General features: G+C 39.6%; 1 protein-coding gene across 1 annotated transcript in view; it reads left to right on the top strand.

Moving 5' to 3' along the window:
• Positions 1 to 27,598, top strand: part of MTHFD1L (methylenetetrahydrofolate dehydrogenase (NADP+ dependent) 1 like) — a 162,331-nt gene that overhangs the window by 68,593 nt on the left and 66,140 nt on the right. Inside the window, exons 21-23 of the mRNA XM_085310809.1 lie at positions 21,767 to 21,906; positions 24,609 to 24,650; positions 26,914 to 27,014. Of these exons, the coding sequence (XP_085166935.1) occupies positions 21,767 to 21,906; positions 24,609 to 24,650; positions 26,914 to 27,014 (283 nt within the window). The remainder of the gene's footprint in view (positions 1 to 21,766; positions 21,907 to 24,608; positions 24,651 to 26,913; positions 27,015 to 27,598) is intronic.

Here is a 27,598-nt window from a genome sequence, read left to right on the forward strand (position 1 = left end):
AAGGTAGAACAAGTAGAAATTGCTTGGCTTATCTGAATTCCATTATCTTGAGTTTTTTCTTTTAAAATACTATTTATTTATTTGCTATTTTCTCATTTCTAGTTATTCATCTTTACAGAAGTAAGTTTSTAAACTCCTTTACTCTTCTGTGCCTAGAACAAGTGCTCTCCATTCTTCTTTTTTATAAGTTGGCAAAGCACAGCAAAGTGCACACAATGCTTTTTAGATCSTTGTGGCATATTATTAACAGCAATAGTAGCTAGAGTCAGTTTTGTTGCTAACTCTGCCCCTTTGATTCAATATAATTTGCAAAGATTGTTGGACATTTGCACATGTGTTTTGTTAGCAAGAGCATTCTTGGGAAGAGTTGCTTTGATATTCTGCCCTCACATCTTATGTTTGGATATGGTAACTAAGGAAATGCGGCACTGCAGAAGCAAAGGAGGTACTGTCGTCAAGGTGATGAAAAATAAGGTTTTCAAGGTAGTCTGGGTATGTGTTGTGCATTTGTATATCCTTTTTAAAATGCATCGTCATTTTAAAGAAAGGATTTTTTTTTCTACCAGTGTTGCTGTTGTAAAACTAAAGCATCTGTTCGCTTCCCTATAATAGTCATCCATTCGCAGTGAGCACATTTTGCATTCTGAATACTTTTATTATTTTAAGAAAATGGAATCAGTTTTTCACTACACCAGTTTGTTGCTATATGGCTTTATAGAATGAAAAGCAAAAGCAGTTAGAGTGCCTAAATTTTTTCCTTGGCTGGATCCAGTGACTTTGTTTCTACAGTAAGCAAYCTTTTCAAGTTGGATGTCTGGTTTGTATCATCTCAATGGAAGCAGGTTGGCTGCAGTCCTCTTGATCTAGTTTAGGAGCCCAGAAGAGTTGCTGTGGGTTTGAMCTCCTCTCCATTCAGTGTTCCCCTGAGGCACTGCAGGCAAGCGCATCTTTACATTTCATGCTTTTTTTTTCCCCCCCTTTATCCACACGTTTTGTCTGTAACACTCTTTCTTGTTTTATTTGTCTTGGGCCCTGGTTTAGCTATGGGGAGCAAAAGCAGTCTAGCTCTGAGAGTTTTGTCTTTGCGTGCTGCCAGCTAAGACCTCTTCAGATTTTATTCTACAAAACAAATTCTTATGAAACTATCATCACAATGAGACAGCTTCACTCTCAACTGAGCARGGAACATCACCATGACTTGTAGCCTATCTAAGTATAGTTTGCAGGTAGTCACAAGTGAAAACAGTTGCTCTAATGGCTTTATATACCAAAAGCTTTACAGTTTCTGGTAGCCAGAGCGTATTGACAGACTGTGTATGGAACGCTGCTTGTTTATTAACTACTGTCCTGTCTGCCCCTACCCAATTTAAGTCTAAAGTGATGGATATAAAATGTGCACCAGTCCATAATGAGTTTCACATCTGTCCAAGTAGAGAGCTCAGAGCCCTGTGAAGCTTTACAGCAAAAAAATTACCAAACTCCACTGTATCCTGTTTGTGTGTAATGTTTATCTGAACACCATAYTGTCATTGAAACTTGGTAAGGAAGACTGACCTGTAGGTAATGCAGACAGTAGGAATTCACGGCAGCTATACTGAAGTTTTGTAAGTAGCTGAAGCAGTTTAGTTACTCATGCCTGCTAAAATAAAATATTTCACTGCTCCACATTTTTCTCTTGCTGTGACCAATTCTTGTCCAGACCCAGTCCTTTCCTGGCATTGGATTGGGCTCTCATTGCTTCTTGTTTGAGTGATTTTAGGTCATGTTTTGCCATGCGAATTAGTTGCATATGCTTGTGGAAGGATCCAAGTGGTGTTGGAAATGGCATAAGGTAAAGGGCAAGACTTCATGGCCAGGAGAGGCATTTTGGTGAGACTGGCTCCCAACCTTCTGCAGCTGCACTTAAAGCAGGGACATGAGAAATTATTTGGTGTTTTGGGTGTATGTTGTGGGAGACTGGTTTTGTTTCTGATTTTTTTATTATTTTATTAAGTCCTAGTTATTTTAGAGCAGAACTGTCTCCTGCTGGGTGTCTGGACTGCGCTAGGCAGGATAGTATGGCCTGAACTTGCAACACAGTTTCACAAATATTTCCTTATTATTTTTTTTCTGTGATGGTTTAAGCAGCCTCCTCCCTGCAGCTGCTTGTTTCCGGTCCTGTGCAACCCCTTGGTTTTGCCAACACACCTGTTTATAGAGTCATGTGATAAACTGAACTAGGGAACTGGTCTTGATTAAAAGCAACAACAAAAAAATCTGCTTCTTTCCCCTCACACACAGTGGCTGGGCAAGCAGTTGCACATGCAGCAAGAGAAAGAGGAGATATACTGCATAAGCTAGCATTTTTGCTGAAATATTTGTAAAATTGTAGTCTCTTTTGGAGCTTTACAGTGCCCATAAAACTCTGTGGATGCAATAGCTGATCAGCCTGAGCCTGCAGTGTCACAGCYGCTAAGCCTGTCTCCTTTCCCAGCCTGCGCTGAAGGGCTTTTGCATGACATCCCAGCAGAAACCTATTCCCCTTTTTGTTGGCTTAGTTTTCTGCTGACTTAACACAGAAGCAGTTCAGCCCAGAGTCACAAAAACACCAGAGCTGGAGCAGGGGAGGGTAGTTTGGGACAGCCWGCAGTGAAAAACCCGTCTCGTTTGTGCAGGTCTCACTGTTTGTGTGACCCTGTTCTGCAGCCAYGGCATAAAAGCCCTCCCAAAATCTTATTTTAAAACTTACCTTGAAACCTTATTTTCTCTCTCTTGCATGAGTACTCTGTTGCCTGTTTTTCTGTTTGCTCTGCATATRGAATTGGACATTATGGTACGTGACCTTCCTACTTGCTCTGCCTTTCGAATATTGCTGGTGTAGGCAGTCTGGATGAGAAAACAGAACTAACTGAAATCCAACCATTAAGTCCTGTGGTGCCTGTCAACTAATTCGAGGCATTCCCCACTTCAGTTTCAGATATCCAAGGCAATCCCAGCTCCTTGCAARTACGGCCTAAGCCCTTTAGGTCAGTTTTGACCATTCACTCTTCCCTGAGCCTTGTTTTTACGTATTGACAGTTCAAAGTCCTTTTGCTCTAATCTCTTGGTAAGAGAAAATTGCATTTTTGGCCCCTTGGCGGGCCAGCTCCGGTTTCACCCCGCACCTGTGAGGAGCTTTTTCGCGGACTGCGTGGCCGCGCGTGGTGGCRGATGGGACACGCTCGTCTTTGCCGCTGCTTTCAGAGCTCGGCAGTCTCCACGCGCCTCATAATCCTCGCTGGCAGCAGCCTGCAGTCCCTTTCTGGCGTTTAATCKGCCTTTTGTTGAAAGTTTGCCTAAATGGGCTTGTTAAACCGATTCTAGATCACTGCCTCGTGRCTGGAGTTAATTGCTGAACAGCCAGGAGGGCTGATGTCTCCGTAAAACGGCAGGAAAAGGAGCTGGACGCCTCGTCTGAAACCTCTGATTATGACTCAGCAGGGAAATGTATCTTTATCTGTATTTAGACAGTTATTTCTTCTTTGTTTCTCAATCTCCTTCAGTTCTTCATTGCTCTGTCCCCTGGTGTAGGAAAAATGTCAAACTCAAGGCCAATCCACCAAAGCTGGTTGATACTGAGGGCCAAGCCTGGTATAAATTGCAGGTGAAGCTTTTGCTGGCGGCCTTGAGGAGGAATTTTCTGCTTCTGTAAGGTTTTAATTTTGCACAAATTTCTCCTCCTTATTTCTCCTTCTTATTTCACGCTTAAGAGGAATATATCTTGATTTGCTAAAAAGTACTCCTGAAATTAAGTCTGTGTCTGTTTTTTCTTTCCTCCATGGTTTCTGAGTATTAGTCAGGAAGATTTTGATTGTTTTAGATGTGTAATGGCAGTATTAGCAAACAGGAACATTAACCAGATCTCTAGCTGTCTAGCTTAGAATGATTGTGTTAAATGAATATTTGTTTCCATGAGAGCAGAAGTTTCATGTCTGGACTAACAAAACACACAATATATATGAAACACTTGATTTTAACTCTAAGGATCATGCTATTTAAGGAGGCAAGTTTGCTTGAAAATATTTTGCCACATAAAATGTTGTGGTACAGGGAAGAAAAATTCCATGATACATCAAACTTTGAGTGTTCTTAAAGACACMAGGCTCTGTCCCTCCCCTTCAAGAGTTTAGAGGTAGTGTATGGGTTCAACCACACTGTAGCTGCTGGCGGTTAGGAGTTCCAGTCATAAGCACTGCGTAAATGCAGAACAAAAAGATGCAGTTCTTGTCCTAGAAAGACTTGACAGTTAGTTGAAGGGCAAGAGGCAACGGTTGCCTACTGATGAGGCATGGGAAAACGAGACAATTATTTGCATTTATTGACAGTGTTGCAGTGGTGTCACCATGCTGCTCACCCAGCAATTTCCTTTTCTGTGATGTTGTCCAAGGGGGGAAAAAGAGGTGCAGTCCTTAGTGTAATTTATGAGTAGACCAATGGTGTGAAGTCCTGTAGGCTTACAGGAGGCACGGCTCACCTGAGGAGTACAAAGAAGGATCAGACCTTCAGGAGCTGAAATTCAATCTACTTTGCTGTCTCAAATGTCTCACTAGGAATGCAGGCTGTGTGCAGAAATGAAGAGACTAGATTGCAAAACCCATTCTGACTTGTCGCTGTTCAGACATGCCATGTGGGCAAAGTTTTTTTTGCAGTCCTTGGTTATTCCAGTGGGCATGTATGTTGGCAGTCTTACTGAGAAGGAAAAGGAGATACCAGCAGAAAAGGAAGGAGAAACTTTGGGAACTTCATCTACACAGGACACAGCTGGTCACTCGTTCGTGACAGGATGCTCAGGAAGGGGTAAGCACTTAACACAGCTGACATCATCAGGGTATCACCTCTCTTCGCCACTCAGCAAAATAGCTTTTAACAAAACCCTCCAAGTTCCTTTTCTGCATCAGTCAGATTCTTTCTTAATGTTCTGTTAAGGTGAGTAGAGAGGATGAACTGTTGTTCTTCCGGGTGTTTCGAAGGTTTAGAGGATAAACAAGGAGGAGAAGGGAACTTTCTTGGGTCAGATTTTGTCAGTGTGTCAGAAATTATTGTAATAAACAACTCAGCAGATTGCCTCATCCATCTCTCTRCTCTCTTGAAGGTGTTTCGGCTAAGGAGAAGAGTTGTAAATCAGAGAGGGGAAGTGAACCGTCACTGTGCTTTCAGAATCCTAAGACAAACTGCTTATGAACTTTGTTTTTGAGGTTTGGACTGCATGTTTGGCAGTTGCTTTCTTTCCTAGCCCTAAACACATCCAGTTCTACGCTGAAGAACACATTATTAGACAAGGTCACTTGCAACTCTGTCTTTCCTGATACAACATGGGAAGAGGAGGATTATTGCAAATTATTGCTGTCTTTCTTAAGAAAGGTCCACTTTCTTTCCTTAGTTGCTCTACTTAGTTATATTGGAAAGACTTTGTTAAACATTTTTAATCGTATAAACCTAAGTAGAAGCAGTAAATTTTATAAGCTAAATAATTGACTCTTTTTATTGCACTAGTACTGTCGTTAGAATAAGCAAACGATGCTAGCTGCTAAAGCTATCTGTTCAGTACATGCAAAGTTGTGTTTCAAAGGGCATCCATACGTACCCTCAGAGCAGACATTGTTTAACAGAAGTTTATAAACCACCTTATAAAAACAGTATGTTTAATACGCTTAGTGAATGATCTTCAGTAGTTTCTTAGTAGTACTCTTTTTTCCATAAAAGGAAATAAAGCCTAAGTACTTTGGCTAAACTTCTTTTGGCACCAGTAGTACATCTGATATATTAAATTTAAGTGTTGAGTTCAAGGATTTATGTTTTAGTTTTTTGTTGCTTGATATGACTAGAAGCAAGATCTGTGTGGTGACCCTATGGAGAGTTTTAATTTTTCAGATTCCATCCACCTCTTTTTACCTTGTTTAATTTTGTCTCTTCAGAATTCTCTAACTTCTTCAATTACTTTCACAAGAAAGAAAATGTAGTACCACCATGGCATTCTACTGTTTGAACAAAATGCCTTTTYTTCTTGCTTAAGTGCTAAGGCAAAGTGATTATGTTTTCATAATAGGAGATGTTTGATAGCATTAGCAGAGCAGGTATTATTGATGCCATTCTGAGTACTCTGAACTAGATTAGGGCATATAAAACTTTAAAATGTTTTCTCTGGTCCCATTCATAGTGCAGCTCTCAAGCAGCTGAGCTAGCCTAGCTGAGGCAGCTGGGGTAGGAGAAGGGAAGGTGATGCTACCTTAGCTAATATTGCTGTGAAACACTTGTAATCATGGTCTAAGTGGACAAGACAGAGCAGTACCACAAACTGCAAATTAAATTATTGTTACTGCTAGATCATCTACATATCTTTGTCGTTCACTTGCGAATCATATTCCATTCATATCCCAGGTGTACTTTTTTATTTATTTCTTTTGTCACTTCTGCCAAGATAAAAGTAAATTCCATTTCTTTCACATGTGCTAAATCTTGGTTTATGGTTGAAACAAAAAATTCTCTCCTGCTATCCTTTGTTTTTCAAATCTTACAGAATTTTGCTACCAACAATCAGGAAAGTTTTCAGAGACTGGATGTTGTGTAACACATTTTCCTTCACTGACAGGAAGCCAAGGTCCCTGAAAGCTGAGCTTAATTATTGCCTTGTCACTAATAATCTGCATGCAAATCATGCATCACTTGCTTTCATTGAAAGTCAGGTGACACAGGTGGTGTATTTACTGCAGGAAAAGTTGAAAACCATCTTGAAATAATTTATCAGTTATGCAGAATAAGACTGATACCTTTTCTTTTACTTTAGTGTTTTCGGAGTCCTTGAGAATGTTCTGATGAACCAGGTTTTCCCTGCAAAACTACTTCTTCTGACAGTTTGATCTTGAGGATACTTTGCAAAACCAAGCTTTTTGAAAGGAAGAGTAGCGGAGTCCTATATGTTTTGTGTGCTAGGACCATTGGCCTTGGTACAGTTGGCCTTGGTACCCTGGGTCACTGGTGTGTTTCAGAGCTGAACTAGTTTGGGAACTTGCAAAGTATGCAAAGGTAAGCTCAAAAATGAAAACTGGTATTGATCATGACCTGCTGGATGATGTCTAATTAGTATTAGACTTGTCATTACTGTTACGCTGTCGCTTGCCCTTAAACATATAAAAGAGATGCCTTATTCAGTAAGGAGAGCTTTGGCTTGCAATGTTATTTTGAAGAAAATGCTCCCAAATTGCTAACTGTGTCTTTTAGTGAGATTTTAAATTCTTCCCTTTTAAAGAGAAAATAAATCTACAGAAGTGTTAGATATTTACTTGGCATTCTGTCAATAAGCGAAAGTATGTATAAATGTACTTTCTCAAATCTGTTGTTGATATGAGGGATGATGAGGGGCAATTCACAGGAATAAAAGAACATGTGATTATAAATCATCAGTCGTTTAGCTGAGTTCTCTGCTTTTTCTAACAAACATATCAGATGATCTCCTTCATAATCTGACTGAGATCCAATTTTAAACTGGCTAGGATTTTTAACTCTTGCTGCTGCTCTTGGTAGGTTAGCTTAGTTTCCATGGCCAATTTGGACACATTTGCTCTTGTTCTGTAATATGGTGTTCCAGCTTAACGTTGCTCTGGTGATTATTTTTATACTGTCTAATGAAATAAGCACAACTGTTTAAACCTTTTTCTGTGCTAGACTTGCTATTCCTATAAAACAACTTGTGTGCTTTTTTTTTTCCCCTCTGTAGCTGTTACTGTATTCACTTTCTTCAACAGAAGTGACTCAGGTATGCACAAGTCTTTTCAGTCATTCTTACTATGCCAGTGTTATCCTCAAATCAGTAATCTTTTCTCTCCGTTTCCTTACAGTCATTTTATGATTGTCTTAATGCTTCTGCTCTTCTATGATATTTGCAAGTGTGAAGCTCCAGAATTGTAGGGCAGATTCTTGTCATTATTCTCCAGTGGCATTGCCCATCTGCTAAGAACTTTAATTTAATTTAATTTTCTCTTAATTTCTTCCTGAACACCGCAGCTTTTTTTCTCGTATGATATCCTAGTTCTTCACATTGATGATGCTATTCAGCTTAGGCCTCACTAACAAGCTCCCTAAGCGTTTTTCAGTCTCTCTGTGCGGTGGTCGTTAAGRAAACAGTAAATAAGAAGGGCCCTGACACAGATCCTCTCTCCGATCTCACAGGTCTCGTGTCATTGCTGTCTGTTCTCTCTCTTTACCATTTAATCATTTTTTCTGGCCTCGTTAATACATTTCTATGCACCTTTGCAGCAGATTTTTTTTCTGAAGGCCATTTTGATGAGATCTTGTTACATTTTCCTTACTGAGGAAAGGTTTGTGTCTGGCCTAGTCTGCCTCTGGTAAACAGAAGTTTTATTTCTTACCTACAAATAGATTTTTTTTTAGGATTTTCTTTTTTCTCCTTCAAAATATTTTTTTAAAATCAGCAGGCCTGTTGTTACTCAGATTCCCCCTACTCCTCTTAGCTTACTTAAATACAAGCTTGATCCTTTTCAGTTACAAGATACCAAGCCAAATGAACTTTATTCCAAATGCTGATAGAGGATTTATGTTTATTTTCTTCAGGGAGTTTGGAATTGTTGATTTACTCTTAACTGGTAAGYGCAGTGCATTCAGCTCTTATGAGTTTAGATTTTTGAAGTTAATCTTAATTCCATCTTTCATGTATAGTATCCTTGCTTTATTTACTGCTTTTTCACTTTTGTGGCCAAAGAGCCTTTGCTATTTATTTTAATTTCCTTTGCAAGCTCTAAGATTAATTCTCCAGTGTGGCAGTCTTTCTTTCTTTTCCTTTCTTTTAGTGTGCATTTTATTGATGGTTATGTATCCTCTGCTCAAAAAGTCCACCCTGCAGGGTAACAGAACTATATATTTGCCTGCTTTTCCTCCTAATGGCCTGCACTTAGTGCTGTTCTCAGGCCAGATGTTATGCAAGAGACCAGGCGTTTTTTAATTGGACGCTACGTTTAGAGGAGTTTGAATTCCTGGGTGGGGGGATTCAGTATGAGGGAAGTATTTTAAAAAGCGAGGATGACCTGTAAGAGAATGATGAAGAGAGAGCATGGCCCAGCATGGTCATTCTCAAGCCTTTTGAAACTTTACTGAGGTGGTGAATCCTGTTCTGTACCTCACGGGCAAAGGGATGAAAGGGTCTCCTCTCAGTTAGAGGTGTGAAATAGCACGCTTGTATGTAAGTAAAGTCCTTAATAAAGTGTCACACCGTAAATGAGCTGACTGTGCTAGAAGCAAGCGGAGACCTGGGCGCATGAGAGTTGCTCTTGATTTTCTTCTTCTAGCTCTTGAGAGCGGAAGAGAGCTGCAGTGGAGCTGTTCTCAGTTTGGGGTCGTATGGATTGGGGGTTTGGTGTAAATGGTCCTCCTGGCTATCTGGGGGCTGGAGCTGGCTAGAGCCATCCTGCCGAGAGCCGGATGGTGAAGTGAGCAAGGGGAAGGGTGCCTTGAGCTTCCTGCCCAGTAGAAGGTGAGGGAAGAGAGCTGCCCAGCCTCTCACCGTGCTTGTTTTTCTCACTGATTGAGAACTGCTGGCTCATGGCTGAGGCACTGTACTGCGTGTCAGGAGATGCAGGTCTTGTTACCGACTCCATCAGTGACTTGCTTTGTGGCCTTAGGCAAGTAATTTCAGCGTCTGTGCCTGCATGCGTGATGCYGTTCTGTTTGACTTACTTATTTGGGTTATAAACTTTCTTGGGGACAAGAACTGTTTCACCTCAGCTTAAAGCGGAGGTGCTGAACACTACAGSAATAGGAGCTTTAAGTTAATGGGGCTGTATCACTTGTGGGGCCACAGCAGCTGCCGATACTTAAACATGCGTCAGGAATTCACTGACAAGCAGACATGGTATTTTAATGCTGTGTGCGCTGACCTCTTCTGCAGCATGTTAGAGCTTAATGCAGCTCCTTCCTTTCTCAGTGACATTCATAAATTAAAAGTATGCATTGTGCAACTGCTGAGRCCTATCCATTATTCTTCATCTCAGGACAGTTATTGAGAGGTAAAAATAAATATTCATTCAGAAAGCAGAGTCACTGYCCAGTTTCTAATAATAAAATACCATTCTATTGAATAGAAATAGATGATGTTGCATCTTCTGTCCTGTCTGTGTTAGCAGTCTTAGCTAATTTTAAAACTTCAATGCACAAGCAGCGAATAAGCAATGCTTTTTTTCTTTTGTTACCTACTGGTCATGAAGGAGAAAAAAACACACAGGTTTAACAAAAAATATGACCAAACATCATATATGCTAGGAAATGCTCTTAATTTATCACTTGGCAAAGAAAATAGAAGCAGGCTCCCCTACCTGACAGCATTAGTTTTGCTTAGGGTTGTTAGGTGGAAAACTCATCATTCTCTCTCCATTTGTGAGTATTTCATGTTGATTTTACACCCTTTAGCAAGGGTCAGCAGGGCATAGTATACATAAAGAGCTCAAGTCCCATTACTAAGGCTGAATTTTAATTTTAGTAGATGGTTTATTTTAACTTTAAATTTTAGTAGATGGTTGATATTGCATTCAAAAATGAAAGGTCTTTATTCAATTTTTTTTATTTTAATGGCTAGTTTCTTGATACTAAAATCTAATGTTCTTTTTATGGGCTACCTGCATAAGAATTAGGTTTGCTCAGATATTTCCATTGTATTAGAGGAACCCTTTGTTTTTCGTTTTCTGAGGCAATGTGCTGACTCTGTAGGCAGGAATGATTTGTTTTCTGAAAGCTTTTATAATTAAAATTGCTAGTAATGTAGAAACATGGGGGRGGTTGTTCATATGTCCTTTTATTTTGCAAAGTGTTGACTTARTCTGCAAGACTGAACAAAAATCAATAGGAAAGGACATTGATGCATCTTTTTCTACCCTTGATGATTGCAATTATAATTGGCAGAGTTTTAATATATCTAGCACGGTTTTATATTAAGAGAATTAGTTTTCCAATGATACTCCATGCACAGATACACACTGCGAGTTCAGTTAATAGGCATTTCAAGAATCAATTGTGTGTGTATTATCAGAAGGAAGCTGACAGTTTTTCAAAGCTGCGTTGTCTCCTTTGGGATTAGACCTCGGAAATTCTTCCTCCTGCTCCTTTGCTATGCCAGCCTTAATCCAATAATGTCAGGATTTGGGAAAACATGTTAAGATATCTCTTCATATAGTTCCTGAAGAGAAATGAATACTCAGAGGATTCCTAAGATTTTATTTGAAGGTATTTTATTTTTCCTCATGAATTTGAAGACCCAATATCAAAAAGGTAATACTGTATCTACTCAGAAAGCATTCTAACTTCAAAGTGTTGGTTTATTTATTTTCAAACAACAACAAAAAAAATTGTTATTCTATGCTAGGAACTTCAAAAAAATTTAACAGAAAATGATTACTTCTCTTTGATGAAAATGGAAGTTAGGTTTACTTACGTATCTGATCTAGTGAGCTGGTGGGAACAGCTTTAAATAAAAATTTCAAGAATTCACTGCAAGAGACATAAATTTATTTCTAAACCATTTCTAAAAATGTTAGACTGCAAATAATACTAGGTTATGTATGGCTAGCATGATCTGTTAATGGGAAGAGCTTTGGCAAATAGCCAAAGTGTGTAAATTTGTATATGCTCTTGAAGGTCAGATGTTGATGGTGTTTGAAAGTGTTAAAAGACTGTTTTCTGATTAGCTAAAATAATACATTAAAAAGAAGGTTAATGTTCTAAATGGTATATAAGGGTCAGTTTGTTACTCCAACTTTGTCATTGTGGATATTTCATTTTTGCAATCTTAATAACTGCTGTTTGATTAATCTAATCTGATAGAGAAGACAGATTCAAATACAGTAAGAGAAAAAAATGCAGGTTACAGCTATTTTTAAACTTTGAGTGAGCTTGTCCGTCTTTATATGGTGTGTCTTTTTGTCGGTCCTTTTATACTTGATTTATTATGCTGACAGCTTTATTGAACCTGACAAATTCGAACTCTTCAACCTTGCTTCCTGCAGTAACAAGGCACATGCTCGTAATGCATCTTCAACTTCGCCTCGGTTGCAAGCTCTTACTGGGAGTAAAGCTCTGGGACAGAGCAGATGCTTTGCATGCAGGAAGATGCTGCATCTCCCTGCTGCCTCCATCTAGTGCAGCTCAGACAGAGCTCCCAAGAGGCTGAATAACAGCTTCATAAATCACGGGCTGCAGGTTCAGCTTTTACTGCAGCCCGCTTGGAATTCAGTGTGCAGCCTGAGGCCCTTTGTTGGATGAACAGTGAAAAAGTGCAAAAGTGCTGGGGTGGGCAAGGTGCAAAAGAGCAGCTGGGATGACAAACTGATGTACAATTATGAAGAGGAAGTGGGGGRAAAAATTAATAAATTATAATGGTGACTAAGGGAGGATCCGCTAATAATGTGCAAATATTTCAGAAATGGTAATGGGTGGTTTGTGAAGGGACTTCGGTTGATTACATGAATTTTATTTTTCTTATGTGGCGAAATTCACATTAGACATTAAATAAACGGCTTTGCCGTGAGCAGTTGGAAGGATTTGGCTTGTAAGCTAGTAGAATTAGGGCTTGGTTTGATTTTGTTTATTTGTTTGTTTTTGTTCTTATTTGGGAAATCCACATTGGAAAGTCATTCTCCATGTGAGATTTGGTGGTGTGTGATCTTAGCACTTTTAGTCTCTTCAGTTTGTGGTGCTTTCTGTAAGATAGATTGTACATAAATACACACATACAGCTCAACAGATAGTTACTTTCCACGGTGATTTTAAGCAGCTGAGTCCTTTTTGCCCATTCAAAAACACTGGAAAAAACAGTAAACATTTTTTAGCAAACTTGGCACAAGCCATCAATCTTTTATTTTAAATACTGGATCAAATGCTGATTTTGTGCCTTTTACCAGAAAAATTTAGATGATTAAAACCATGTTAATGCCTACCTGCATGACGTGTAGGAGTGTTTACCTCTGAAAAGCTTCCAAAGTTTCTGGAATTACTCCTGCTGCATTTCTCATGCGTGTTTTACAGAACTTCTGCAGCACTGTGGGCTTGTCTGTTACCCTTAACTGCTGTTCTTTAGTTTATGCCGCTTATTCTCACCTCTAAGCCTTTTTTCTCATCTCCTGGAATACTACTGACAGTACCTGGCACGACTTATTCTTGAGTGGGTTTGGAAAGTCATTCTGTTGATATCTTAAATTCTGCATGTATTTGAAATACCTATTGCACTCTTTATAGGCTTTCACCAGCAAGCAGCTCTCAATGTAGTCATTAGAGTAATTCATAGACCTTGCATCRGATGTTTCACCAGGCCATTTTTTCACTAAGACAAACCGCTAGTGCCATGGAATGCTATTCTTCATGTAGATACAAACCAGGAGATGCCCTTTTCCATGGATTTCTAAAACACGGCTTAGTAGTTTTGTCAACAATAGCATTATTGCTATCCTCTCCTTGGCCAATCCTGAAGGGAAGAAATTCCGCCTCCCAGCAAAAATTAAGCAGAATGAAAATGAAACAGTAGCTGTCCCTCCTCCTAGGAGAAGCGTTCACTGCGTGCATATGCAGAAGAGACAGTGCTTAAGTCCTGGGTGAAACCTTTATCATCTCCAAAATAAGCAGGCACTCTCCAGGATTTTAGAAGGGCGGAGCGGGGAATGCTTTTCAAACTGTGTGCCTTAATAAGGAGTCCGGAGGACAGGAGAAGTTTTAGCCCGGCAGCAGCCCAAGGCGAATAGTTGCGTGCAGGACGGGGTAGGTTTACACCGAAGTGATTGATGGCGCAGTGCCCGGCCAGCGTGCCTTGGGTGATTGCACCCGGTGACAGGCGCATTGATCATGCCGGGGCGCCGGCGCTCTTTGTTGTGCGACATCCCCTGGAGTCTCGGCAGCGATCGTCCCCCTCCTTTCCGCGTGAAGGCACTTGTGTTTTACGACCAGAGCAAGGAGTGTGCGTGGCCGGCAAGGCCATTTGCCGGCCTCCCCGCCTTGTCTGACCGTGCGTGTTTGAAAGCACGCAGGAGTATATGAACACCTACGGCGCAGCGTAATGTGGTTGGTTGACCCTTGGATTTTGCGTCTCTGAATCATGATAGTCTCTGAGGGCACCTTGTTCAGTTGCATAAGAAAAGGTATTCAGCATTCGCTGCCTTTTTTTCATCACTCATCACCTGATTGTATTTCTGTTCCTGTTTAGAAAGTATGTCATCTTCCAGCATGTTTGCTGCAGTTGTACTCTGTGTGGAGAATAAGCTGCTCTTCTTCTCTTTGCCTTTTGAACCAGTGCAATATCAGTGCTAAGAGAGAGATTAATTCATGGCCATTTGAAATAGGAAGGACATTTCCAGAGAAGAGCTCTTTAGGCTTTATGCCCACCTCTTGAAGTTGGTGTTTTACAAATACTTGTAATTTGACTTTTTGAAGCAGACTCCAAATCCATTTCTAGGGGAGTAGGAAGGACCAAAGTCAGAGAGCTCAATAGAGAGCAACTTCTGTTTGATGAAAGATGTATTTGTGGCTGGAGTTTCAGCCAACTGTAACTTTGCAAGTGAAAGTAAATGAATGTCTGGGAGTAAGATGCTTAGAGATGAACACAATCTAGGTATAATGAGAATAATTTTAAGCAACCAGGATAATACTGCAGGTATACTGCTTGCGGTTCAGGAGCTGTAAAAAACAACGAAGATCCATCATCCCTACTGTTAGTTATTCCTGCGGTGCAATTCCAAATATATAGTGGTGAGATTTTAATTTTTTAATTACCAAAAAGGTAATAATTCTTTGCCAAAGGCCATGATGATCTCTTAAGTATGAGGCAATGTAATTGYCTTATTCCTGTGCCATTAAGTGTGTTCCATTTTACAGGCATGGTCATCTGTCTTACAAGCAAAAGGATACTCTTGTAAAAGAAACGTGCGATGAATGRTAAAGAGATGCAGCCTAAAATCCACAGTTCTTTTGTTTGAATTTTTCTGGTTACCACTGTAACTTTCCAAATGATTGTAACTGAAGGAGCTTAGGGAGAGGCAACTGTTTATATTTGGTTAGTGTATTCAGCTATGCATTACAATTTGTGTCGGAGACCAACACTTAGCCTGTGAGTAATGGGTCCTCACATGGACAAAGGAATTAAGAAAAAGTGGTTGTAAAACCTGCCAGGCTTAGCAGAAGGTTTCAGRGAAACTTACAGTTCCCTTTATTTCTTTTAGAATGAATTGTTTGTGGTTCATAAGATACCCTAATTATTTTTATTTCTAGCAATAAATTTAAATAAGGAGCTCATTGCTAGTGAGGTGTAAGAAGGCATCAAATTTAACATTCAAAGTATTAAGAGTATGGTTTGACAAGGCAGCTAGGGGTGAGTTAACAATTTATCGCTGTCGAACTGTGGCATTTGTTCCCCTGCTGCTGCTTGTGTACTTTTGGAGCTTGCTTTGAACATGTTCAGACACTTGTCTGGTCACACGGGAACTCATTCAAATCTCATCCAGCAGAGAGAGAGGGGGAAAAAAAATGCAGTGTTTTTCTGCTTGTTTTTTGACCTAGCAAATTAGATCAGTTTCTCTTCTCATTAGATGAGTGTGAAAAACCTCTTGGGGATGGGGAAAGAGGAGGGGGCAGGGGAGAAAGGTGGCAGAATGAGGAGGGAACAGGAGTCCCCCCCCCCCACTTTCAACGTGCAAGATATTCGTTTGGTTCAGCCGCAGCATAAAACCGTGCCCTGAACCAGTGCTCCGTGGAGAGGGACGACTGCAGCTGCGCTCGGGTCTGTTTTCCAGAGGGAGAGGCCAGCGGCGCGGTGAAGATGAGCAGAGCTTGCTGTCGTGCAGTGCTGCAGGCCTGCCAGCCCCTGGATTTTGCAGCCTGTTTATTTTCGCCCCTTGAATATCAAATCCAGCATATCAGCATGCGCGTATAAGCAGGCCTGTAAAACTGACAAAAGCGAATTGTGTTCCTAATTGTGAGAGAAATAAGATTTAAGGGTTATCTTCAGCTCTCTGGCTTGTAGTAAATAAGCTGAACTTTCTTCTAGCTTTTTGTCTACATCCTGGGGGTGATCTGTATGARTCAGTGTGCCTGCTCCTTTGTTTAATGTATGAGATGCTCTTGGAAAGTACAGGCTAGTAACAGCAACTGGTATTTCAAATGAGTGACTGCAAGAGGTTACATATAACCTTTAGTTTCTAATTTAAGTGTTTTGCATTTGAATGGTGAAATTCAACTTTTCGGAGAAAAAAAAATGACCAAAAAATGGAAATAGTTTGTTAGAGGATCCCAAGGGAACTGGAACRAAGGTGGGGCGCGTTCTCGGGAGCCGCGTGCCCTGTGCAGCCCACGCTCCCAGGAGGCAGCGGCAGTGCGTTGTCACCTGGGGCTCGCTGGGACTGGAAGAAAGCCAGCAGGAATTGAGCTGCTGCTGTCACGGAGGTGTGATGGCAGGATACTTGAATGTAAATCTTGTTTTATAGCTGACGTACTGCATTGTTTTGAGAAGCTGAAAATTTCCAGGAGATGCTTTTTTCCAAACAAATTTTTATCAGGAAAGGTCTTGACAGCCAGAGTTCGAGTATTACATCTCGGAGGTTGAGTCTGGAACCAGAGATCAGGCATTTATAACATGTCTCCTTGTGGGTGTTTGCAGGGGGGCTGCTGTCTGGGTACATTGCGCTCAAAGAGGGTCTTGCCTGAACAGTAATCTATGATTGAGCATAACTTCGTTGTCATATAACCTGCTTTTTGAGAACAAAATTTATTTTGGTCAGAATTTCTTGCAGAAGAAAACTCATTAATAATGTTAAAAGTGTGATACTTGTTGCTTAAGAAGCCCAGCTCCCAAGATCTTTTGGTTCAATCAGAAGTCTGGATTAGTGGTCAATATTGAGAAATCTCCAGTGGTCCTTACATCTGTAGGGCATATACAGTCGTGGAATCTTCCTGTAGCAAAGGATGAAAAATACCTGTTATCTTGAAAGAAATTATGTTCTGCCAAGCTGAGCAGCAAATATTTTTGCTATTCCTGTGCTCCTAGGCTTCACTGAAACATGGGCTGCCACAAAAGCATCAAACTTTGATAGCAAATATAAACTCTTTTCTTCATGACATGAAAAATGTTCAGCCTTAATATATGCATGTGTTGTTTTCTGCCCTCAAGACTGTGTTGGACTTTGTGTCCAGTGGTGGTAGCAACAAGCGCCTTAGCGTGACATGTCAGATGAGAATGCGTCAGAAGTAAAATGAACAGGAAAACTCCCTCCATTAAAGAAAAAAAAAAAANAAAAAAAATCTGTTGCGTTCCAAGATCAGTCATAATAATGGAAGTTCACATCAGATAAATTGCCAGAGTCAGAATGGACAAACATCTGGTTTATTCATCCCTAGCTATACTAACAAAAATATGATATCCTGTTAGATAAATCACTGATCATCCCAGTTTATCTTGGCAGTTGCGCACCTTTATATTTTTCACTTAAACAAGAACGTATCAGTACTTTACAGCTAGTGTGCCTCAAGCTCCAGGTTCACAGTTCATGTGCTTCTGTGACTTTGAACTCTACTTTTCCTGAGTTTACCAGTAGACAGCTGCACCAGAACAGATATGTTTACGTGGGGGGAGTAAAAGGCAGCAAGCAGCTCAGAGTTTCCATTTCCTTTTACATTGTTCAGGAATCCAGGCTCACAATTCTTGTCCTAAAGCTTCACCTCGTGTGTGCGCTCCTGACTTGGCCCTTTACAGTATAAATGTTTCATTTTGACATTGATTTGTTGATAGAAAGTGCTGACTACAAGTAAAACTTGTAGTTTTACTACGAGTTAGCATCAGTTTATATTAAATTAAACTGTAGGTGAAATATCTTAAAAAGAAAACCCACTTTATGTGAAGGAATTAAAGAGTATGTAAATATGGGGCTAATGTGGAACCGTTTTATGCATTTATAGCGTGATAGATTTATTTCTAGGTGGAGAAAAAAACACATTTTTTTATTAAGCATGACTATGAAATCTGATTAGCAGCTTAAACCATGACACTGACTCTTCAAGCTGTTGTGATGCATAGATGATAAAATATTCCCAGATGTGCTTGGCAGGGCAGTAATTCCATGACAAGGAGGTTACGGTAATTATAAAAGAGAAACGAAACCATCAGAGTGATTTGTTCGTTTGCCTGAACCCAAAAGTGGAGTTAGGGACTTCAGTGAACAGGCTCTATTGTACAGAAAGGAAATTCCATCTCTAATTTTATACAGCCTGACAGACTTATCATCTCTGTTGCCTAATTCCACATGCCTAATGAGCTTTTCCTATCTCTTCTGTACTTAACCTGGACATTTTAGTTTCTTACTCTGAACTGAAGCTATGGTTTTTTGGTTATTTTGGTAGCTGTGCTGAGTGCAGTAATGTTACRTAAGTGACTTTTTGAAGGCCCTATAGTAATTCAATGTATTTTGCCTATTGTTAATTTGAAACGAGATTCCCTGCTTAACTTTGATGTATTAGAATGAGCCTGGCTTTAGGTCGCTCTCAGGTGGACGGTTCATGAGAAGAAATTGCTTGAACTTTTTGGAGCAATTTGATTCRGTTTACTTCTGGTATATGTATGTATATTAATTGCTAAATGACTGTGGGACATTATTAAAAATAATGTAATAGCCCAGTACTGATACATGTAAATTTTTAATTTAATCAGCATTCTAGTGCTTCTTATGATGCTCCAGGATATAAAATTGAAGCATAAAATTCGAACGACAACGAAGTATTTGTAGATTTAGGTTTTGCTCTTTATATGACTGTGCAATTAGCCAGTTCGCAGTGCCGTACTGCCTGGAAAATAATCTTTCCTGCATAAGTCATTGTCCGGTTTTGCCAGTACAAGAAAGGGACTGGGAATTCATAGCCAGGAGTGGGACTGTAGCAGCCCTCATTTAGGTTGGCATATGTTGCCATGGGATTGCATTTTCAGGCTAGCAACAAGGTGCAAATGCGTGCATATTTTCTGTGAGCTCGCTGAAGGTAAGTCGTTTAACTTGTTATTTTCTTGCAAAATACTGTATTTGGCGGGGCTTGGAGGAAGAATCAAAGCAAGCAGTTAAGGCCATGCTGGCTTCTTCATATCTGGTGCACACCTCCTGTCTGTTTGCAGGGCAGCAGCCTTGTTAGCAGAGATTCACGGTGCTCAGAAGTTGCTGCTTTGAGGGGGGCGGGGTGAAGAGGCCTCTGGGGAGGGGAGCAGAAGCTTTGATGATGTATCATATACTAGAAATGATAACTGTGGCATACGTGACTCTACGTATTACTTGCAATTTCTGCTGTTTGTTGAAGGTGATTAGCTGTTTTATCTCATAATCTCTAAATGTAGACTAGCTTGACCCTTCTCATCCATGCTCTGTATTTGTTTCTCATTGGCACTCTAATTTGGAAGCAGGAAACAATTTTAAAGCGGTTGTATTAAGTATTTCAGCACAAAGATTTTAAAATGTAATACTTTGGCATATTGTTCCGTCTCCTCGCTGTTCCTCAGAGGAAATAAAATGGAGCTGGTAGCTTTCATCCAGGCAGCTTTTATACTACATCCTATTTCCTTCCTTACACTGGAAAAAGTTCTGACGTTCCTCTCTCCGTTTCCTCCGCTTTAAATCGTGGAATCTCATTCTCTGTGCTGTAGTGTTCACGTTTAGCTTTTCAAATATTGGTATAGATTCAGATCATTTGCATGTATCAAGTTTAGGCACATCAGTGTTCCCCCCCATATCAAATGAAAGCATTACAGAGAATAAAAAGAAGAATATGCATAGCTAAACAGATTAGTGCCTCCTGTGCAGTTTTCCTGGGTGTTTGCTCTGGCTTCTCAGTTTATTCTCTCCACATAAAGGGAGTCTAGCACCTTCCTGAGAGCCTTGAAGCACAATGTGAGCTGTTCTTGGGCTCACTGGAAGCCTGAAATCTGCTTTCCTCTCATTGGAAAGTACAGAAAGGGGCATCCCGAGTCTTAAGAAAAACTGACCCTTTAAAAGGCTTGGCATGGAAAGGATTAATTCCCTGGAAACTTTGTTTGGAAACCAGTTAGGAGACTGCTATGTATACATGCTGGCAACCTCCATAAAAGACAAATTATTTTCCCACCCTCTTGAGTACTTGGTAGTTTATCTGTTGTTTATATTAAAGATTGATCATGGTTATATATTCCCGATCCAGAGTTCTCATTAATCATGCTGTGCTACATGAAAGACGGGAGAAAAAGAATGGGGGTTACTGGAAATCCAACATGTGATCGTTGGCTCTGCTTCTAGTATGACTTATGCCGACAAKAGCTTTGTTCTTGTGAAATACTGTGTTTGGGTAAATTTTGTTTTGTTTTGATTTGGGTTTTTTGGAGTTTCCGTGTTTGAAATACCTGTTTTTCTCAGGGTTGCTCAGAAAGAGATAATAAAATCATTGCAATAATTTTGGAGAATGCTAATGAGGACATTTGTCGGGTTGCTGTTTCAGGAGGTTTCTGCTCTCTCCCCCCCATCTCCTTGTTTGCTTGTCCTTGTGCCCTCCCCCAGTCCCACCAGCCGTTTCCTCTGGCAGAGCAGTGCCACGCAGGAAATGACTTTGGCGCCTGCTAAAACACAGGGGTGGGAAAGGGCTGGTGCAGGAGAACAAGCGCAGAAAGGCCAGGACTTCCTAATGCGCATCACTGCCAGCAGGAGGATGCTTCACCCCACGGCAGCAGAGCCTCTCCTGGAAGTTGCACCTTGCGAGTGCAGTCCTCCCTGACCCCCATGAACACACACACGCACACACACACACGTACTACACGCACACACACACACGTACTACACGCACACACATACATACACATGCACACGGAGATTTAATCCATTGAATTTCCCAATGGCCATGTGCTTGTGTTCATCTAAAAAGAAGAAAATCTCAGCATGTGCTTGTGTTCATCTAAAAAGAAGAAAATCTCAGCTTTCTTGAATTAGAATTTAAGAGAGGCAACTGAAGTAATTGATGTATGCCAAATCAGAGCAAGTTTAAATGAAGGCAGTGTCTTCAGAGGTAGGCAGGTATTCCTCTATTTCTGTCTTTACTAAGAGGACGTTGCCTGGCATGTTCTAGTTCTGCGTAAATTTTTTCAAGTCATGTAACGCTAATGTCTGACAATTCCTTCATGCAAAACYTTCTTACAGAACTCACTGTTAATATTATTTTCAACAGTAAGACAGGGTTATAAATGCTGTTTTGTGTTTGTAATTAAACATCTGCTCTAGAAAAGCAAGAGATGAGGAAAAATTCTGCAAACTTAGGAGAATTTAGGTCCATTATTAGTGATGAAAGAACTTCTTCAGTGAAATCAAGGAAGGAAGTCTAGTACAGGGAATTCTTATACGAGTAAGTTTTTTTTTCAAACATTTTAAGTAAGTGTAATTATACAGAAATAGTTATTTTAAAGGACCAGATGCTTGTAAAATTTTGATGATTCAGATTAATTTGTGTTGCTTTCCCCCCCCATGKGACTATGCAGTGATATATTGTACTGATCAAGAGTAGGAGAATTTATTTCTGAATTGGGAATACTTTTTTTGGTTTTTTGKTTTTTTTTAATCAGACTCAGTAATGTAAATAGAACTCCATTTGAAAGTTCATTCAAAATTGAGTACTGGTGTATATTYAAGTGCACTGTATGCTAAAGTAAAAGTATCCCCTAGCGTTTAACCAAAAGCATGTTTTATGTGTGGTTTTGTTTTGTTTTTTTAATGCTTAACAGTAACTGAAGCWGGCTTTGGTGCTGACATTGGGATGGAGAAATTCTTCAACATCAAATGCAGAGCCTCTGGCTTGGTTCCCAGTGTGGTTGTGCTTGTTGCTACAGTGAGGGCTTTGAAGATGCATGGAGGTGGGCCAGATGTAAGTTTTTGCACCTTTTTTGGAAAATAAAATTGTTGCTAATGTTTGAAATGAGTAAAATATCTTGGTTTAAGAAATAATGGGGATAGGTCATGGAACAGTACTCAGATACCCTCTCTGAGTTACCTTACCGTATAGCTGTGGTGTCCAAAGGCAATGCAAGAATGGAAAGGCACAAATGAAAGAGAGAAAGACCTCTGCAGAAGTACTAAACCTTGCTGAGAGAGGGAAGTTTGTTTGCATGAAAAAATATGCTATAAAATGTTTATATTCTTTTCCTCACATCTTGAAATAGCATTTATAAGTGCACTAAAGCACTCATAAGCTGGGAAACTTGGCAGCGGAGGAGTGAGAAGAGAGTTCAGGTTGCAGTATTTGAGTGGAGGTAGGGAACTTAGTGAAGCTTTTGAGATTTCTTTCACTGCAATAATGGGAACTCCTTCTGTCCTTTTAATCTGCTCAGGTTAGTTCCCTCAGGGATGCTGAGGTAACTGATACAATTGTGCAGGTGTTTTCCAAGTGTAGTGAAGGTCGCCAGTGTGTCATTTCTTGTTCTTTAAGCTGAGAAGAGACTTGCACAGATTACTGATTGTAGAAGTACTCCCCAGTCATTCAATCAGGCTAGCACTCTGCTAGCCAAGCAGACACTAAAACCCTAGAAACAGGTTTTTTCTGCCCAGGAGCATGTGAGAGAATGATGCTGCCAGGGAAACAGTCTTATTGGGTGAAAATGCAGCAGCTGTTTYCATGGCCGCAACATTTTGGAATGCACCATCTTCCTTACAACTAATCATCTAAAGCTGAGCTTTTCCTTTTTCAGTTTTTCAGATGGTAGACATAATTATGTAACTTTCGTTATTTTAGCCCACTTCTAATGAAACTTTTTTTAAAATTGAATTGTTCCATGCATTTTCAAGGCTGATTTATTGTCATGTACATTATCAATCAGTGTTGCAAAACAAGGATTGGTATGTGTTTTCATAACTATCTCTATTTCTGTCTGATCTGTCTGTAGAAATATAAAGTTTTCATTTTGTCGCATGATGCATCATACAGGCATATGGAATACTAAATACTTCTACTGGAGGGTTATCTACAAAAAATGACCAAGACCAATATTTGGGACTGTTTGGTCCTTGGAGGCTCAATGTAGTACCCGTGTGATACTCTGTCCATCTTTGTGCTTTCCAGCAAGTTAAAACCATTGCGTACAGTTCCCTGCCTCAAGAAATTACAGGGCACCTAAAGATGCTGTTACTTTTTTAATTATCTGTGCTGAGTTGATTTCCCCTCAGCCAGCTGTTTGAAGTAGCTTTCCATCATCTTTGTGCTGCTGGTGYGCTGTTAAGCATGTGGAAGGGGCCCAAGTTCTGTCTGCTAAGACATCTGAAATGACAAGTCTGAATTCCTTCCAATTAACTACTTAATAACTATCTATTTAAATAGAAATAGAAGGTCATGTGGGTGAAAGAAAGACTTTCTAAGTCCTAAAATCAGCTTAAATGTCTCATTTGTGATTGAGAGCTCTATCTTACATACTATTTACTAGTTACATTCTGTATTGTATTAAGGGTACAGCAGTTAACAAGAAGCATATATGTCACTTTTTTAAAAAAATCTGAAGTTACATTAAAGGCATACCTTCTAAAAATACAAATTAATTTAAAGAAAACTTTTACATACAAATCACTGTTCATTTTACACATTCTAGTTTTTATATTTGTCAAAATTAAGTTTAGCTAACTTGTTCAAAGTCCCATAAATGAACACACATTTGTGATCCCTCCTTTTCCACTCTGCAGACTTTCCTTCAACTTTTTTTTAGATCTGTTTTTTTCATATATTGCCAAAATACACAAGCTAGGAACAGAGAACAGTTTGCTTAAATAACATTATACCATCTCTGTTCCTTCCCTGACTTGAACTTGTCTTGAACTAAGTATTTGTAGGCAGCATTAGAGTCACTTCAAGCATATGGATATACCCTGAAGAGTGACCTATGTCAAAAGTGCGTGTAAATGTTCTGGATATGCATGCAGTTTTATTTTATATCTGATTTGCTCAGCCTACTTATCCTCTAAGCTGAGTGTTTGCCGATTCTCACACTACTATGGCTAAACTAAGATTCAGCAATTACAATTTAAGTTAGTGTCCAAGTTGGAGAAAAAGTCAGCTTAATCTTCTAGTAGTTGTGTTTTGGTGGCAGTAACTCATTMATGTCACCAAAATGGCCAAATTGGGTTTCAAATACCAAAAATTGATTTAAGGGATGTAACAATGGTGTAACTTTTTTGTTTCTTATTTTTACGTAGTCATTTTACTCTCTAAGAAATCTTTTACCACCAGTTTCTGATTCACTGCCTGTATCTTGCTGTCCAAAGAAAATGGAAAGTGCTACTATTCATCTTATACATAATTTGCGATAAAATTTGCGAATTTGTATTGTAATTGTAATTCGTAATATATTTGCAAATGTAAGTGTATTTGTGTTATATAATTGTATTGTATAGCTGCATTTGCAATATAATTGCAAATATAATTCTCAATAAAACAGAACCTGTGGTCAAGCTATGATTTTTTTTGTGCGCTGTGTGCAGTGATTAACAGTGTAGAAAGTAAGCAATATGTGCTTCTGACCATTTAGGACTATGGCATGCRTTGTTAAATCTGCAGTGATTTTCACTGACTGTTTATTATTCCAGGTAACTGCTGGTGCCCCACTTAAGAAAGAATACACAGAAGAGGTAAGCAGAACTATTATAAAAATTTATGGRGAAGTGTTTGCTTAAAAGAGACAGAGTAATATGGTGTATGGAGCATAACAACTTCTCATTCCACTGGGTGGATAGCGTGCAGCCTCAGGGGCAACGATAACGCACTCTGATACTGGTATTCAGTAATCTCCCTTAGCAGGCACTGCTGGTAAGTGAAACCATCTCACCTTCCCTCGCCCACTTGGTGTCAACCCTCTAGTGTGTGCTGTGTGTGACTGAGTGGTACATTGGACTGAGGAACTGAACCARCTGAGAATAACTTTTTTTCAGCAATTTTTCCAGGACCACTGAGCTTTTGGTCTGGTCATGTCTTTGTTCCAGTCCGTCACGCGGCCTCTCAAGCATTTCTGGCATTCATGGGACAGGGGCAGAATGGTGCAGAGGTCAAAACTGGCATCCGAGAGGGCTGGGGGAAGGAATGATGCTSCCTGAAATTAATGACAGCTTAACCTGTCCCTTAAACAATAGGTTTACTTTGTGCTTCGTGTCTGGCATTGGGTGTCACACTTCAAACAAGATTAGATTCTTTAAGTTTTCTTTGTCTCTTCATTATAGACAAAATCTGGTAGTTTAACCAGTTACTTGTGCTCTAGCTGCTGCCCTCCAATTTCTGACAGTTTTKCAACCTGATCACCTTTACATGGTGAACAATGTATGTTTAAATAGCCACTTAAGTTCTTTGGTTCTGTCTGCCTAAGGATGTGTGTTTTATTACAACTGAAAAAAGGGTGATACAGCGTAAAGTGACAGAGCACGTAAAAAATCCACTAATGAGGTTTTGACTGGAACGTATATACATTARTTTGTGCAATTAACACATCTGTGTGTCAGATCCCATCTCTCTACTGTAATTTGTTCAGAAACTTTGGAAGAAATAGACAAATGGTCATTCATCGTGCGTGACAGGAGACTCCAATATATTTGCACAGTTATTTCTGCATTTAATATCTCGTGCATGTAATACAGATCTTGAAGTTAATGTAGCTTCAGAAGGTTTAGAAAGAAAGGGTACAATAAAGGTATTGTACCTGTACATGTCACTGCTTTTGTGCCATCGTAGGAAAATTGCTATTCCAGTGTATTTTCCGTGGAGAATCAGTAGATGACCTTCTCAAAGCCCAAAGCCTTTAAGCCAGCAATTACACTACCTTGAGAAACTCAAAGGTAGTAAATTTTCTGACCTGTGTATTTACAGATGAATGCGTATTTTATGTATCTGACCTCAGTGAGTGTTTACATTGTTTGATATTCTCTGTATTTTGAAGTCTCACAAGCATATAAGTCTTACAGGCTCCATCTCTGTGGTCTCAATATTGCTGAGGTCATGGGATGTGAATGAGCATTTGCAGCTTAATAGACTTGCAGTTAGAGCTGTCTCCTTGGTTGTGTGATGTTGCACAAAGGCACGTAATTTGAGTGCCTTGCTTCTGCACTGGAGTTTGGAAGAGGTATCTGCTGTGCTTCTTGATTGACTGATCTACTAAGAAGAAGGGTGAGGGAGTAATCACAAGGTGACCAGAATAGCTAAGGAGAAAAAATGATTTACCTTCCATCCGGTAGTGACYGGCAGCACATCTGTGTTGTACCGCTAGGTATCTTCAGGGCATCCACTAGTCAGAGCAGGAGAAATAGGGCAGCAGGCAACAAGGTTGCCAGTATTTTTTGCAAACCTACCAACAGATCATTTTTGACATCCTTATTTTATTTACTGGCAGCTGGTCATCAGATGAACTGTCTTCTTGTGTCACAGAAAGGAGTAGTCTGGCAGCACAGGCAGTTCCGCCTGACCGTGAGGGGGAATTTCTTCACTGTGAGAGTGACAGAGCACTGGACCAGGTTGCCCAGAGAGGTTGTGGAGTCTCCTTCTCTGGAGATATGCAAGGCCYGCCTGGATGCAACCCTGTCTAACATGCTCTAGGTGACCCTGCTGAGCCGGGAGGTTGGACTAGATGATCTCCAGAGGTCCCTTCCAACCTTACTGATTCTGTGATTCTATGATATTCATATACAAATTTTGGACGCTGCTTAGTCACTTAAATATATCTGTTGCTTATTAATTGAAGAAAGAATTAATAGGATAAGTAAAAAAAATGTTTTGTTTGGAAGCAATTTACTTGCCCATAACTGTCAGGATCTGCCCTATTTATATTATGTTTAATTTATAGAAAATTCTTTGGCTGGATAAGACTTGATGCATCTTACTATTTCCAACCATTTTTGTTTAATTGCACAGAACCTCCAGCTGGTAGCTGATGGCTGCTGTAATCTACAGAAACAGATTCAAATTACTCAGCTATTTGGAGTTCCTGTTGTAGTTGCTCTAAATGTCTTCAAGTAAGCCTGTTCTTCCATTACTTGCATGGGTAAATCTGCAATTCAAGCCTATAGTTTAAGCAGAAGGCATTGCTATGCTACCTGAATTATGCTGTGTCTCTTATTTCTGTGTATAAGCCTGATCAGTGAGGACAGAAGAATCTGAATCARTATGATGTGCCTTTAAATTTTTTAAATTTGAATTAAGACCTAAAGATATTATTGCATTCAGAAAGCTGYTATTTTATGTAACACTTTGAACTTTCTTTTCTTAGTTTTTAAATTAAGTGGTTTTGGCTTGAAGAAAAGAAACTGTTAAATGTTTTCTATTTTTCGTCATGAACATAAAAATATTTAATAATTCTGTAACATTATATATCTTCTCTGTTATTAAAACCTTAAGTAGCAGTGGAAGATTTAATGTTCTGTATTCATTAGTTACAAAAAATTATAAAAGTGTTCTTGAAAGATGTAAATATGCTGTCTATCAATGTGCTATGTATATGTCACAATTTATAAATACATTTGCTTTACAATTGCATGTATAGAATAAGGCTAAGCATATATGGTTATAAAAGAGAGGTAATTAYGTAAAATCATGACAT

The sequence above is a fragment of the Rhea americana genome, unplaced genomic scaffold (genome assembly GCF_003343005.1).
Source record: "Rhea americana isolate MKP2758 unplaced genomic scaffold, rheAme1 scaffold_108, whole genome shotgun sequence".
NCBI classification, from domain to species: Eukaryota; Metazoa; Chordata; class Aves; order Rheiformes; family Rheidae; genus Rhea; species Rhea americana.